The sequence below is a fragment of the Glycine max genome, chromosome 15, assembly GCF_000004515.6.
Source record: "Glycine max cultivar Williams 82 chromosome 15, Glycine_max_v4.0, whole genome shotgun sequence".
NCBI lineage: Eukaryota > Viridiplantae > Streptophyta > Magnoliopsida > Fabales > Fabaceae > Glycine > Glycine max.
Genome location: NC_038251.2, coordinates 18,578,212 through 18,594,868, shown reverse-complemented (window position 1 = coordinate 18,594,868; position 16,657 = coordinate 18,578,212). Strand labels below are relative to the sequence as shown.

Sequence of the window (16,657 nt, the reverse complement as noted above, 5' to 3'; positions counted from 1 at the left end):
GAAAACTGTTGGAGTACAAATGTGAGGTGAAGTCTCACATCATGTAGGAATGAGAAGGTTGAACACCATATAAGTGAAGGAAAGACCCATAAACTTGAGCCTTAAGATTTTGGGTTAAGGTGTAAATCTCCCCGGTGTTTACCCCTTTCGATTGCACAACAATTGACGAGTAAGATGGCGATGACAGATCCATGGATATGGAAATTCCTTGTATCAGAAGTCTTCCTGGTGGATGATCCCATGCATGGAGGCTTGGCAGTGGGTCTCTCAGGTGTTGGGACGGTGCAAGGTACTAGAGCATGTTGACAATAATCACTAGACTAGCCGAGGCAGCCACAATTAAGTTCTAAGGGCCACCACTGGATACTTGTGAATTGAAAATAGGCTTTCGCTCGAGGGAGAGTCTACCATGTGGAAGAGACTCACTAATCGAGGCCGTACCCGAATCAAATAAACATGAAAATGCAGTAACTAGGAAGTGAGCCTAGGTCGTTTCCCAACGAGCAGTGACAAACCAAATGTTCATAATATACTTGCAGTAACAGTAACGATTGGGGGGGGTTTGGTTGTTTGGTAATTAAAGAGCAGAACAAGTAAACTGGAATACGAAACTACTAATATTAAAAACGGGTTGTTTCCTCTGATTCAGAAGTCATTCTCTTATCCTGGGTTATGGAGAATTCGTCCCTAACAGTCAACCACTTAATCCAACCCTATTTCAATTTACTAAGCGAAAATCAACTTAGGGTTTTCAATACGTGATTAGGCACCACATACACCAGTTAGCCCTTCGTCCATTAAGCATGAACGCAAGTTAGGCTCAGAGGCAATTAATCGAACACGAAGCGTGCACTGATTAATATTCACGAAATTGGGATAACTGGTAAAGGGAAAACTGCCAGAAAACCACATTACAAGCGAAACCTCAAAGAGAGTTGGGCTTCGTCCTCAAAAGGAAACAACACCAGAAAATCTAGCCTTCCATGGATTCAAACAGAAAACGCAAATGAAACATGAAGCAGAAACGTAAATGAAAGTAGAAGAAGAAGCAAGAATGAACTCGTAATTAGAAGCAGAAAACGGAAATTTGCATTAAGAACGAAAACCGTAACAAGGGAACAGAAAAACGTGAAAACCTAAAACCAAAGCTCTGAATAATGAAAATAGCATAACAGAATGCCTGGCACGAATCCCAAGGCTTCTATTTAAAAAGAGTCACTCAAAGTCACTAGGCTCTATTACAATACTCTGGCCCAAAACGAAATAAACACTGAACAACATAAAAAAAATTGCGAAATTTCCTAATTAGAAATTAACTAAGGTAAGCACTGCTTTATTTGCCCTCTTCAAGTCCATAACCAAAATCCGGATTAAGCCCAATGTTTCATTAATTCCTGAAATTAGATTAAAAACATCAAATTAGCTAAATGAGCCCAAATAATAAAACTGCCTGATTAATTGACAATTAAGGCCAATCAGTAATTAAAATGGTGCAAAAAAGGTTTAGAAAATAGAAGAAAATGATGGCACATCACTCACACTTGAAGATTGTTGGAATACAAGTGTGAGATGAAGTCTCACATCGAGTAGAAATGAAAAAGTTAAACACTATATAAGTAAAGAAAAGACTCATAAACCTGATCCTTAAGGTTTTGGGTTAAGGTGTGGTGTTAGGTTCACTTATATGGTTGTTCATGGCCCATTGGTGTAAATCTCCTCGGTTTACCCCCTTCGATTCCTCAATAATTGCTATCAGAGCCGATGGTTTGACTTAATGACCAACTTAAACGAGTAAGATGACGATGGTGGATCCTTGGCCTAGGGATCCCTTGTATTGAAAGTCTTCTTGGCGATGGATCCAAGCAGCATGTCCTTGGCCTAGGGATTATTATTATCTTTCATCTATTTATTAATTTTTTTTATTTGTGTAAAAAACCTAGAACGACACTTATTATAAAATGAAGAGAGTATTTATTTTTACTTAAATAAATTTTGTTCCTTCAAATTTGGGTTAAGTTTCCTTTTAACCTCCTAAATTTAAAAATGATTTTTTAGTACATGTATTTAAAAGTGATTTTTTAGTATTCTAATTTGGAAATATCTCATTTTGGTCTTCAAAATTGATGTTATTAAAAAAAAATTCTAATGTGGCTAAAAATGTTCTTTCTAATGGTTTTAAAAATATAATTTGTAACTGTTTTAAATATCAATCTTTAGATTAATGAATAATATTTTAAAAATATTTTTTTGGCAATTTTAGAGCTCACATTTTAATAAAGAAATTTTTTAAAAATAAAATAAAAGAAAAGAATCATTGTAATATTTGATTTAATAAACACAATATTCGCACATTCAGTCACAAGTTATACACCTCAGTTCCACAATAAAGGACAAGCTCAAATTAACCCCATCTTTGACGGTGTAAGGGAAAAGGGAGAAAGAGAATGGAGAAGAAAGAGAGTGTAAGAACTAAGAAAAGGGAAGATGAAAAACAAAAACTAGCACCTCTATGGGATCAAAATGAAATTTGACTAAAATTTGAGAAATTGGGGTCTAGAAATAAATTTTAAATTCGACTATAAGAAATTAAATTTTGGTATCAAAATGAAATTTGACTAAAATTTGAGAAATTAAAAAGATATTTAACATTTTCAAGTGACATATAATGGACACAAACTTCCTTAACCACGTTAGCAACAAGTGGAACACATTGTTTATGACAAAGGATTAAAATAAGTTATTTTCAACTTTTGGAAAAAAAAACACTTTTTAATTTGAGAGAACATAAATTTACATCAATTTTGAGGGTTAAAAATATATTTAAATCATAAAATATTCAATACAAATATCAATTATTATTTAATTAATATTGTTAAATAATTTATTTTATATATTATAAAAGAGACACACTTTTATATTCGATAACAGTTAATTTATCATGACATAGTACTTATTTGATATTTGGTTTAACTGAGGCATATATGGCTTTTGGCTAAAAAAGAAAAAAAATTAATTAAGAAAAAGTTTTCATAAGACCTATTTAGATAAAAAAAATTTGTAAATATTTGTTCAACGAATATATAAAAATTGAAATGACTTTCTTTCGTAAATTAAAATTAAATTATACATCAGCAAATTTTTAAAAGTTCTATTATTATAATATAAACTTAAAAAATAATAATAATAATAAACCGTAAAATGTAGGTGTCAAAAAGAATAGTATAATATCTAAAATTATAATATCAACGAATTTAGTTTTTAAAATTATTATGTTAATTAATCTTTAAAGCTATCTAATGATGATTATTTTATTCCTGAAACTATAAAAATAAAAATTAAAGTGTAAATTTTTTATAAATTATTATGTAATTTTTTATAAATTAAAGTGTCCATAAAGTATCAAGAAGAAATTAAAAAAAATATATATATCAAGAAGAATGTTTGTCTTGAGCAGGCAGACACAATAATAATAATAATAATAATAATAATAATAATAATAGATAACACTATTATTTTGAAGTGTATTTCATGCAAAATGCTGCTACAACCACGGAAACATTTTATTAACTTGAAAATTCCAACATTTCCCATGGAAAGGAGAAATTCCCTTTTGATGAGAGATTGGATTCTCTGAGGCATGGTATATATAGTATAGTAACTAGTAAGGCTGTGCTAGCTTTTTTATTCTACTTTTGAATATTTGTATATTTTGGAATACTCAGCAAAATTTGGCAGACTTAAAAGCAAGAGGGTAGGAGAAGGTATTGGAATATGTGAATCTGATGATCTGGCTAGGGGCTAAAGGGTTCCCTCCATTCACTAAGCAATCATCACAGGAGATCCTCTTGAACAATCTTGGGTTCACCATTCTTGCAGAAGCAAACATGCCACAGTGGAAGTGGATGTCACTAGGAGCACATCCAGAAACACAATTGTTAACAATTTGCACTATGAACTGTGGGATTCCTGGTGTAGAAGTTTGGCTTTGTGAGATGCTTATGTCTTTGCTTGTGCAAGTACCTATATATGTGATCACCATAAAAACAAAACTAAACAAAGTGAAAAAAGGTGCCCAAAAATAATAAAAGAAAAAAGGAAAAGATGTTTTTAATTTCATCTTAGTTGGAAGACTAAGATATGTATATATATTTACCATGCAACCAAAATTTTCTAGAGGCAGAATGTGCATGTTCTACTTTCATTGACACTGTTATGGACCTGTTTTTGTCTTCATGAGAAGAATGCAAAATCTGGGTCGATGGTCCTGCCAACATTATATGTAAAATTCAGGCTAGCTCAGGGGAAGAATAGTCATTGAGATAAAAAGGGAAAAGCAAGAGGTTATGTTTCTGTACCTGAATGCGTTCCCTCGTCACAAAATACAAAAAGGGGCATCATGAAGCATAGGAAGATTATCAGAGGACAAGAGTTTGTGATGGTCATGTTCATTGCTGAGTGTTATGCTGCTGGGATATCTTTCTTTGTTTTTCTGCTTCACAAACAAGTATAGTCAAAATCAAAATGTGTTTAGGAATGGATTTTGAAGTTGCAAGAGAGGGGAGCGAGTGAGATTAGTAGGGTTGCTGAATGGTGACCCCTAGTGTACAACAATGCTATGATTGGGTTGCAGATATTAAGTACAAGATGTTTAGGTCCCCGTTTTATTCATGGGGTAATAATGGAATGGAATTGAATCTTAAATTAATCACATTATGGTATCTTTTTAATATTTTTTATAATTATCAAATCAAATATTTTTTAAAATTTAATTTCAATTATTATTTTAAACTAACAATCTTATCATATTTTAAATTTTAAATTTAGATTTTAATATTTTTTATAATGATCAAATTTAGTATATTTTTAAATTTGATTTCAGTCATTATCTTAAACTAACAATCTTATTATATTTTAAATTTTGGTTTCAATATTTTTTATAACTACCAAATCAAATATATTTTTAAATTTGATTTCAATCATTATCTTAAATTAAGAATTTTATCATATTTTAAATTTTAAATTTTGGTTTCATAATTTTTATAACTAATAGATTTATTGTATAATTAAAAATTATGTTTCAATATTTTTATAACAAACTTTAGTTATTAAAAATTTTCATTTAAATATTTTTTGTAACTAAAAAATTTAAATCATTTTTAATTATGATTTCAATAATTTTCATTAGTAAAAAATTCAATATCTTTTAAATATTTGTTTCAATTTTTTAAAAAAATTAGACAAATATAATATAACAATATTGAAAATTAATTGTTTCACAAATCTAATCTTAATTCTAGCAATCTAATCAAATCTTAGTAATAACTAATATATTTTTTATAAATAAAATTAATACTTAACATATAAATCAGAAAAAAAAATTATAAAATTTCACTAAAATTACAAAACAATATTACACTACGAAATAATTTAAATAACAATTGACAAGTCAAAATTAAAAAAATAACAATTTAGAAGAAGAAAAATTGAAAAAAAAAAATTATTCAACAGAAAAAAAACATACGGATCACTAATCCGTATGGGTCATACGGATTGGCAATCCGTATGATCATACAGATTGATGATCTGTATGGGGTTTTTCCAGAAAAATGTTATTTTTTCGTTGGAGAGGAAGAAGAAGAACCACAGCGGCGCATGAAGTGGAGTAAGAAGAAGGAAAGACACAGCCGCACGGGAAGTGAAGGAAGAAAAAGAATCGAAGAGGAAGAAGAAGAATCGCAACCACGAAGAAGAAGAAGAACCACAACGAGAAAGAGTCACAAACCACCAGGAGAATGAAGAAGACCACGACGTGCATGAAGGAAAATGAAGATGCAGAAGGAGAATGAAGAAGACCACCACAAGGAGGAAGAAGTGCAGAAAGAAGAAGAAGCAATGTGGCAGGCTTAGAGGAAGACAAAAGAAGAAGAAACGCTGCGGGATAGAAATGAATAGTGACTCGTAAGGACGAGTCACCTTAACTTTTCATATCAAAATGGTGAAGGGCATTTTAGCCCTTTCACCAACATTACTGGATGCCCCAACCAAATTGTTGGGTGCCCAAAGCAACACTCATAATCCAAAGGTGCATGAGGTTTTGAGAACAACATTTGTTTTATCTTAAGACTTCGATTAATTTTGATTTATTATGTTTGACAGTTATATATATATATATATATATATATATATATATATATATATATTAATTTTTAAATTTTTAAAATACATCATTTTAATTTTTTCTTTGGGTGTTGCTAGGTGCACTTAGCAATTTTACTGGCGCACCTAACACTTAATGCAAAATGACCTTATTACCCCTAGCATATTTTAAAATCTTTTGGTGCAACTAGCTTCTCTCTCCCCGCTTTTCACATTCCTTCTTTCTTTCTTCTTCAAATTAATTTGTGAGCATTATCTTATTCTAGATCCTCAATATCAATTTTTTTCTTCTTTCTCCCTCCCCCTCCTTTGTTCATGTTCACATTGAGAGGATGTCGGAGGGAAGACGGAGTTCCTGGAGGCTCAACAACTCTACTTTGCTCCCCGCCAACTTGCCCTAACCAATGGTAGATGTAGGTTGTGAGCAATGGGAGCAACTGATCCCACAATTTTATTTTTCACTTGAAGAAATTGAATAAATATTTTTTTGCCCCCATAAAATATAGGGGTTATTCCCATAAGACATTTTTTTTAAAAAAAATATAAAGAACCTAAGAAGTTATAAAAAAAAAACAAATAGGTAAATAAATTGGTACTGTTTTTATTTTTTATTTTTTTATAAGTATTATTTTTTAAAAGCTCATAATATATTCCATCTATAAAAATATTATAAATTATTTTTTTGTCCTCACTAAAAAAAATTTCTAGATCTGCCACTAGCCTAACCATGAATGAGGTGTAGCATGGAGCTCACCTTTATTTATATGAAGTAGTTTTTTTTTCATCTTTAGTCCATAGTCCAATAAGCAACCAACATAAGGTACATTCAGTGTAGGAGATATCACAACAAATCATAATAGCATTTCTCACCATTATGGTGTTATAAATCATAAGCATGACAACATTTCAACATGTGTCACAAAAATTGCAATTTTACTTATTAAAATATCAATGGCATAAACTCATAGCATGGTAGTCGTGCATGGTGGATGATCCCATGCATGGAGGCTTGGCAGTGGGTCTCTCAGGTGTTGGGACGGTGCAAGGTACTAGAGCATGTTGACAATAATCACTAGACTAGCCGAGGCAGCCACAATTAAGTTCTAAGGGCCACCACTGGATACTTGTGAATTGAAAATAGGCTTTCGCTTGAGGGAGAGTCTACCATGTGGAAGAGACTCACACTTGAAGATTGTTGGAATACAAGTGTGAGATGAAGTCTCACATCGAGTAGAAATCAAAAAGTTAAACAATATATAAGTAAGGAAAAGACTCATAAACCTGATCCTTAAGGTTTTGGGTTAATGTGTGGTGTTAGGTTCACTTATATGGTTGTTCATGGCCCATTGGTGTAAATCTCCTCGGTTTACCCCCTTCGATTCCTCAATAATTGCTATCAGAGCCGATGGTTTGACTTAATGACCAACTTAAACGAGTAAGATGACGATGGTGGATCCTTGGCCTAGGGATCCCTTGTATTGAAAGTCTTCTTGGCGATGGATCCAAGCAGCATGTCCTTGGCCTAGGGATTATTATTATCTTTCATCTATTTATTAATTTTTTTTATTTGTGTAAAAAACCTAGAACGACACTTATTATAAAATGAAGAGAGTATTTATTTTTACTTAAATAAATTTTGTTCCTTCAAATTTGGGTTAAGTTTCCTTTTAACCTCCTAAATTTAAAATTGATTTTTTAGTACATGTATTTAAAAGTGATTTTTTAGTATTAAATATCTCATTTTGGTCTTCAAAATTGATGTTATTAAAAAAAAATTCTAATGTGGCTAAAAATGTTCTTTCTAATGGTTTTAAAAATATAATTTGTAACTGTTTTAAATATCAATCTTTAGATTAATGAATAATATTTTAAAAATATTTTTTTGGCAATTTTAGAGCTCACATTTTAATAAAGAAATTTTTTAAAAATAAAATAAAAGAAAAGAATCATTGTAATATTTGATTTAATAAACACAATATTCGCACATTCAGTCACAAGTTATACACCTCAGTTCCACAATAAAGGACAAGCTCGAATTAACCCCATCTTTGGCGGTGTAAGGGAAAAGGGAGAAAGAGAATGGAGAAGAAAGAGAGTGTGTAAGAACTAAGAAAAGGGAAGATGAAAAACAAAAACTACGCACATCTATGGGATCAAAATGAAATTTGACTAAAATTTTGAGAAATTGGGGTCTAGAAATAAATTTTAAATTCGACTATAAGAAATTAAATTTTGGTATCAAAATGAAATTTGACTAAAATTTGTGAAATTAAAAAGATATTTAACATTTTCAAGTGACATATAATGATAATATGACATATAATGGACACAAACTTCCTTAACCACGTTAGCAACAAGTGGAACACATTGTTTATGACAAAGGATTAAAAGAAGTTATTTTCAACTTTTGGAAAAAAAACACTTTTTAATTTGAGTGAGAATAAATTTACATCAATTTTGAGGGTTAAAAATATATTTAAATCATAAAATATTCAATACAAATATCAATTATTATTTAATTAATATTGTTAAATAATTTATTTTATATATTATAAAAGAGACACACTTTTATATTCGATAACAGTTAATTTATCATGACATAGTACTTATTTGATATTTGGTTTAACTGAGGCATATATGGCTTTTGGCTAAAAAAGAAAAAAAATTAATTAAGAAAAAGTTTTCATAAGACCTATTTAGATAAAAAAAAATTTGTAAATATTTGTTCAAAGAATATATAAAAATTGAAATGACTTTCTTTCGTAAATTAAAATTAAATTATACATCAGCAAATTTTTAAAAGTTCTATTATTATAGATTCTTTAAAAATTTATTTTAGCTCATACATAAGTTCATTTTATCAAAAAAAATAAAAATTTGATTTTGTATTTTTAAATTTTCTCCTTTATAGAAAAAATAAAATTTCTAAACAAGGCCCGGGATAAGTTCTAGGTAATGAGTCACATGAAAAAGAAGAAATAAAAGTAGTTGAAAGAAAATATTCCGTTAAAGATAATGAGTAAAAAATTTTCATAAAAATTAATTATCAATGAAGGATAAATACTCCAATAACGTACCATTGCCAACTAAAGTGTCTCATGTGACCTTCCTTTCCTAATTTTGCCAATTTGATCACATTACAAGCATGACCTTGAACAGTTTCACCGACGAGGAAGAGTGTAACTCTTTTAAGAGTTAATTAGATCCTTCCCAATAAATATATATCAATTTTTTACCAATCTACTTTGAAACGATGCATGGGTGTCAACAACAACCGTCATCTACATGCACAGATAAAACTCGAAGAAGAAACTAAGTGGAGTTGTCATAAGGAAGGAGACTGTCAACATATATAGTCCACGTGAATTGGAAAGCTGTTGCAGACATTATACTTTGCAATGTGTTCACGTGCATTAGAACAAGTTAGCCATTGTCTCTAACACTCAATACTATCTTTAGAACCAACCCAGTGATAAATAAGTCCTAAATTAATTTTTTAATTTAATTGTGAGAGATTAAGAGCTATATTTGAGGATTTCGTCAATATTTGTGATTTTTTTTATTTTATAAAAATTAATAAATATTTTTTATTGTTAGATAAAAAATTTAAGCTGTAGTTACTTTAATTTTGGACCGCTTTAGAGTTGCATTTAGCTAAAGCTGAGCACATATATACAAACACCAATTCAAATTTCCAACTGCATTGGACTAAATCTGGCAGAATAAACAATCACATAAACACCAGACATGCATGATACCCCTTCTGAGGCTTGTTGCCAACCCAAATAGTGGCCGGTAATCTTAGCATAGTTAGATGCTTAGTTTAACTTGATCATGGTTAATGATTAGAGTTCTAGTTAATTAGTTAAAAGTTAGTTATTCCAACTAACTTAAGTATATATAGTTGCCATAACAACATGCAACTAACTAATTTTTACACTTCAATAACAAATCAAGCTTATTCTTCTTTTCTCTCTTGCTTTCTCTGCAAGTTTTCCAAGCTTGCATTTCTCTCCCATGGCTGATATCAAATCTATGATGGTATCAAAGCTTTGCTATGCTACTCACATTCTTCCTCTCGATTATCATATCCTTCATTCTTACATCATGAGTGAACAACAACAAGATCAATCACTCAATGTACGCAGTCCTTATTACTTTCATCCGGGAGAAAATCCAGGGATAGCTTTGGTTTCTCCGGTTCTTGATTCATCCAATTATAATTCATGGAGTTGATCTATGCTTATTGCATTAAGCACGAAGAACAAATATGAGTTTGTCGATGGTTCTATTCGAAGACCTGCATCAGATCATGAACTTCATGTAGCTTGGAAGAGGTGCAATAATATGGTGGTTTTATGGTTGGTTCATTTAGTCTCTCTTTCAATTAGACAAAACATACTGTGGATGAATGATGCACAAGATATTTGGAAAGACTTAAAATCACGATATTCACAAGGAGACCTTTTGAGAATTTCAGAATTGCAGCAAGACATGGCATCAATTAAACAAGGTGACAAGTCCATAGCTGAGTATTTTACAAGATTGTGTGTAATTTGGGACGAGTTAGAGAGTTATAAACCTGATTCTATATGTGTTTGTAATCCAAAATGTTCATGTGATGCACTTAATAATGTTTTAGAAAGGAAGAAACATGATCATGTGATGCAATTTCTTAGAGGATTGAATGATCAATTTAGTACTATCAGATCTAATGTCTTAATGATGGATCCACTACCTAGCATAGCTAAGCTTTTCTCATATACAGTACAAAAAGAAAGGAAAATTAACAACAATGATGCATTAGGAAGCACTAGCTTGGTTAATGCAGCAAACACTGACTCATCAAACTCACCCTTTTCATGTACATATTGTGGTAAGGATTGGCATATTGCCGATAAATGTTATAGAAAAAATGGCTTTCCTCATAATCCAACTTCTAGAGGAGGAGGAAGTGGTTCAACTGGTTTTGGTTGAGGAAATTCAGGTCGAAGAGACAATAAGATTTGTACTCACTATGATTTTACTAATCACACTATTGATGAATATTATAGAAAGCATGGATACCCTCCTGGTCATAAATATTATAAGCATCAAGGTCCATCAATCAATAATGTAAATGCTGTAAAAGAGGAAAATGCAAATTTAGATGTAGAGCAGAATCAAGAGGCGCAAGGTTCAGATGTCAAATTGAATGCTCAACAATACAAAGCCTTAATGACATTACTGCAACAACAAGGATCTTCAACTCACAATAGTTCACATGTGAATCAGATTGGCACCATGACTGGTTCTAGTCATGTACTCACAGGTAATGTGTCATCAATAAGTTGTAGTATGAGTAAGGCAGGTGAGAGTGAATGGATATTGGACTCATGTGCCACAGACCATGTTACATCCTCTTTTCACTTGTATTCTTCATGTAGACAAATAAGTTCCATTATTGTTAAACTTCCCACTGGTCATACAGTTACTGCAACATATGCAGGCATTGTTAGATTTTCTCATTCCTTATACCTTCAGGATGTATTATACATACCAAGTTTTCAGTTTAATTTGATTTCTATATCAAAGTTACCGTCTTCCTTGCCATGTAAGCTAAGATTTGTGGTTGACACTTGTGTTATTCAGGATGCACAGACCCTACAGAGGATTGGTACAATTGATTTGGTGGATGGTCTTTATAAGCTCAACATGAAGAAATCTAATTTTGTTTCTGTCACAACTTATGTTTCTTCTAATAGTTATACTTACTCATGTAATAAAGTACCTATTGATCTTTGACACTTTCAATTAGGACACCCCGCATTTGAAAGATTGCAATTGTTGAAGCAATCATATCCTTTACTTTCAGTAGACAAATAATTTGTATGTCCAACTTGCCGTCATGCAAAGCAAAGAAAAAATTATTTTCCTAGCAGTGATTCACATTCCTCTTCCCCATTTTCTCTTATACATGTTGATATTTAGGGTCCATGTCATATTACTTCTTTAAATGGTGATAAATATTTTCTTACCATAGTGGATGATCACTCAAGGTTTGTTTGGATATTTCTTATGAAATCTAAAGTAGAAACTCAATCTCATTTAAAGTCTTTTATTGCATTTGTTGAAAGGAAATTTGATACAAAAGTAAAAATGATTCACTTAGATAATGGTTCAGAGTTCATCATGAAACAATTTTATGATGAATCTGGTATCATACATCAAACTACTTGTGTTGAAACTCCCCAACAGAATAAGATTGTCAAATGAAAACATCAACATTTACTTAATGTCACTAGATCTTTACTCTTTCAGTCTAACTTGCCTCTTGTCTTTTGGTCCTATGCTCTTATTCATTTTGCTACTCTATAAATTGTATGCCTACTCCCTTCCTTGACAACAAAGCTCTTTATGAGAAACTCTATGGACAACCCTATGACATTACCATTCTAAGAGTCTTTGGTTGTCTTTGTTTCCCTAGCACACTTTCTACAAATAGGAAGAAACTTGATCCTAGGGTTGCTACTTCTATTTTTCTAGGCTTCAAGTCACATACAAAAGGTTATGTCACTTTTGATCTTAAAACAAGGGCCATCAGTGCATCCATGAATGTTATCTTTTATGAAGATTGTTTTCCTTTCAATGTTTAGGATTCTCATGATCCCATTAGTGTTTTACCTATACCAACTTCTTTTCATGATGACATCGAATTTCCTACCTCCATTTCTTCCATATTACCATTTGTCCCACCTAATTCTTCTCCTGTAGCCTCTACACCCACAGAAATACCACAAATTCTTAGAAGATCAGAAAGACAGATTCAAAGACCAGGAAAATATAAAGATTTTCATGTTAGCTACTTACCATCAACTGTTGCCAGTCACTCTACAGGTAGTCTTTATCCCTTAAGCTCTGTACTTTCTTATAGCAGATTATCTCCATCTTATCGTAGTGCAATTTTATCTGTCACTCAACAAGTTGAACCTAAGTCATACACTGAGGCATCCAAAGATCCTAATTGGATTCAAGCCATGAATGCTGAGATTTAGGCATTAAAAGCTAATCACACATAGACATTTACTGATCTTCCTCCACATAAGATTGCCATTGGTTGTAAGTGGGTCTATAAAATCAAACATAAATAAGATGGTTCAGTAGAAAGATACAAGGCAAGATTAGTTGCCAAGGGATACACTCAAGTGGAGGGTCAGGACTATCCATATACCTTTTCTCCAGTGGCTAAATTGACTACAATCAGACTATTACTTGCTCTAGCTGCTACTAACAAATGGCACTTAAGGTAGCTTGATGTAAATAATGCTTTCTTACATGGAGATTTAAATGAAGAAGTTTACATGGTGATTCCTCAAGGTATGAATCCAGAAAAGCCAGGTTTAGTGTGCAGACTTCGAAGGTCTTTGTATGGGTTGAAACGAGCCAGTAGGCAATGGTATGCCAGGTTATCCTCTTTTCTGATATCTCATGGTTACAAACAATATGCTTATGACTATTCTTTATTTCTAAAACATCAACACAATTTGATCACTACTTTAGTGATTTATGTGGATGATATAATCTTATCTGGAAACAAATTTTATTGAGATTCAAAATATTACACACCTATTGGATAATAAGGGTTTGGGTGATCTAAGGTTCTTTCTGGGCATAGATGTGGAGGAACACATTCATACTCATGTGACACCTATTGCGGGACCTCATCACTGTTAACATTTAACAAATCGAGTCTTAATCGATAATTTTGAACTAACATGAATGTAAAATACAGTTTTAATTGGGGACATAAACATCTTGTTTCATCTTATCTTATTTAATTCAAAGACTAAGCTCACAGCGTCTTAAAAATTCAAAGGTTAAACGAGTGATTTACGCTAAATCTTTTCGTCAGAATAGTTCCGATATGTGGAAAAAAGTCAATCCAACCCAATAGTTCAACTTCTTTACTTTATAAATTAACTAGTTTATTTTTTTAACTACAGAACCGAATTTTGTCAAGAAAAACTACAGAACCGAATTAATTAGTTATTAATGATGCTCATAGGGTGGCTAAATATAATTGTTTATCTATTTGCTAGAAAAAATTAACATGTGCTAGGTCCGAAGGTCATGCTTCGTTTCAAATTTGTCATAGAACTAACTCACTAACTAGGGTGAAATAAATTTGTTTTGTATCCATTTCTTTCCGTAACTTAATCAGTCAAATATTTGTCCAATTTTTTTTAACAAAATTATAGTTAATAGACATATAATAAATTAAAATTATCTAAATATATTATAAAATGATACTAAGTTAACAAACATCACATTAGATGAAAAAAAATGATTGAAATTGGAGAGTCCGTCAAAAGTAATCAATTATATTCTCTAGTAAAAAATAGTCATGGATGATAAAAATAAATACTTTCACATTAATATGTAATTGCAAAAAAAAATCATAGATTAGAATTAAAGGAAGAACCTTATTGTATATTAGGAATTAAAGGGACACCAATGTTGTAAATTAATCTTAATTTTATCTATCAAATTACACTTTTTTTTCTATTTTTTCTCAATTTCATTCTTAATCCAAATAAAAGCTGTATACAGCATAAACACATAAGTTTAATGGATCATTTACGTTGTTAATTAATAAAAAGTTATTATTGATATGTTTTTTTATGGTAGTTATTGTTATAATTTATAATTATTGCATTGTTTATTTCCTCTAATCTAAACACACCGTATTCTCTTTAAAATAGCTAACTCGATCTTACTCTTGGGATAGTTTTTTCACGTATTTACACAATTAATTAATATTTAAATCGTTAGTGTTAGTTTGTTAGACGAAGATTGAAGGTTGAAGTTTGGAACAGGTGTTTCAAGTTTGAATTGTGAATATAAAATATAAACAATTCCATCTGTTCCCAACAACAATATTGTTCAAATATGTGGAAAAAACTGACCTCTCTACATACTTTTGTCACAACAAGTTCGGCACAAAACTACCATCATATTTTCTTTTCTCTCTTCTATTCTCTGATCATAGTGAAACATGGCCGAAACACTCGTGGGTGGAACATTCCTCTTTATGGTTTCATCAATGCAGACTCCTTTCACCTGAGGTTGTCAACTTGATCCACAACAAGAAGCTTCACCAAGAGACGCTTGAAGGGTTGAAGACTGCTTTGTGTGCTACTCAAGCTCTGCTTATGGACGCAGAACACAAACAAGTGGGTAACTAACTTCTTGACTTGCTTTCTTAGTTTCCGAGATAGGGAGAACTTGTCTTGGAGGGCTCCTTCAACATCTCTAGTGAAAGGGAATATATGGCAGGGAGGATGACCAAGAGGCCATGATTAAAATTGTTGGTTCTTCTACCTCTTTAACTGTAGAACCTGCACAAGATCAAAGAAAAAACAGGAAAACACAGCAAAGCAACAAGCAAGCATCTACACCATGAGTTTACGTGGTTTGGTAATGTACCTACATCCACGGGAAATGTAGCTCATCATCATCACATTGATCATGAAACATTACCAGTTCAATACAACACTACTACAAAAAGCAGTTTTAACATCGACATATTAACATCGGTTTTGGACAAAACCGATTTTAATCTAAACGCGGTGACATATATGTAAATAATATATATTCATTAACATCGGTTTTTCCGAAAACCGATGTTAATTAAAAGACATTAACATCGATTTTTTAAAAACCGATGTTAACATGAGTAGTTAACATCGGTTTTTGGAAAATCGATGTTAACATGTCATATGATAACATCAGTTTTTTGGAAAATCGATGTTAACGTATGATATGTTAACATTGGGTTTTCTCAAAAAACCGATGTTAACATTAACATCAGTTTTTTTTTTATTGAAAACCGATGTTGGACTTAACATCAGTTTTTTTTTTATTGAAAACCGATGTTGGACTTATATATTTTAAAATTTTAGAACCCGAGCCCTACACTTTCCTCTTTGTGACCGTGAGTACAGGTTCTTCAGCTTGTTTGTACGGCTTAGCCACGTTACCTAGCTACATTTTCTTTTTCTTCTTCGCGACCTTAGCCTCCGTTGTCTTTTTCTTCTTCTTCTTCTTCTTCTTCTTCTTCTTCTTCTTTGTTTGTTTGTTTGGGGAACTTGTGCTCACTACAAGGATGTTTGTTTGTGTGTGTTGCAAGGAGTTGGTTTATGGAAGTCGTGGTAGCTCGAGGGAGTTGGTTTGTCATCATTGCCGTGGGCTGTTTGGGGTATTGACTTTGCATTCCGTTTGGGGTGCTCACTCGTGCTCGCAAGGTGTCCTTTTCAGTGAGGTAATTCAGATTGATTTGTGTCTTTTGAATGCTTAATGGCTAGGTAGGTAGGTAGGTGTGTGTTGTAATGCGTATAGCACCATGGCAAATGTAACAATGTTCTACTTTTCCTTTTATTGTTGTGTGTTCTGAGCTTTGAGGAGTCACTGTCTCACTTGATTTGCTGGTCAGTGTGCTTTGTTTTTGTTGCATTTTTAACTT

The 16,657-nt window shown here is 31.8% G+C and overlaps 1 protein-coding gene across 1 annotated transcript; it reads right to left on the bottom strand.

Moving 5' to 3' along the window:
• Positions 1–3,610: 3,610 nt before the first annotated feature.
• LOC100778036 (TPD1 protein homolog 1) lies at positions 3,611–4,449 on the bottom strand. Its single transcript, XM_003546485.5, has 3 exons — positions 4,356–4,449; positions 4,154–4,264; positions 3,611–4,020 (listed from the first exon to the last, which is right to left on the bottom strand). Exons 1-3 carry the CDS (start codon positions 4,447–4,449, stop codon positions 3,719–3,721), a joined length of 507 nt encoding a protein of 168 aa, XP_003546533.1. The 3' UTR covers positions 3,611–3,718.
• Positions 4,450–16,657: the final 12,208 nt, after the last annotated feature.

Excerpts from the sequence above, each read along its gene's own strand:
- LOC100778036 (XM_003546485.5), bottom strand. The coding sequence starts at position 4,449 with ATGAACATGACCATCACAAACTCTTGTCCTCTGATAATCTTCCTATGC. Across the intron at positions 4,265-4,355 it reads TGACGAGGGAACGCATTCAG|GACCATCGACCCAGATTTTG; the intron begins GTACAGAAACAT and ends TAATGTTGGCAG. Across the intron at positions 4,021-4,153 it reads TAGAAAATTTTGGTTGCATG|GTACTTGCACAAGCAAAGAC; the intron begins GTAAATATATAT and ends TCACATATATAG.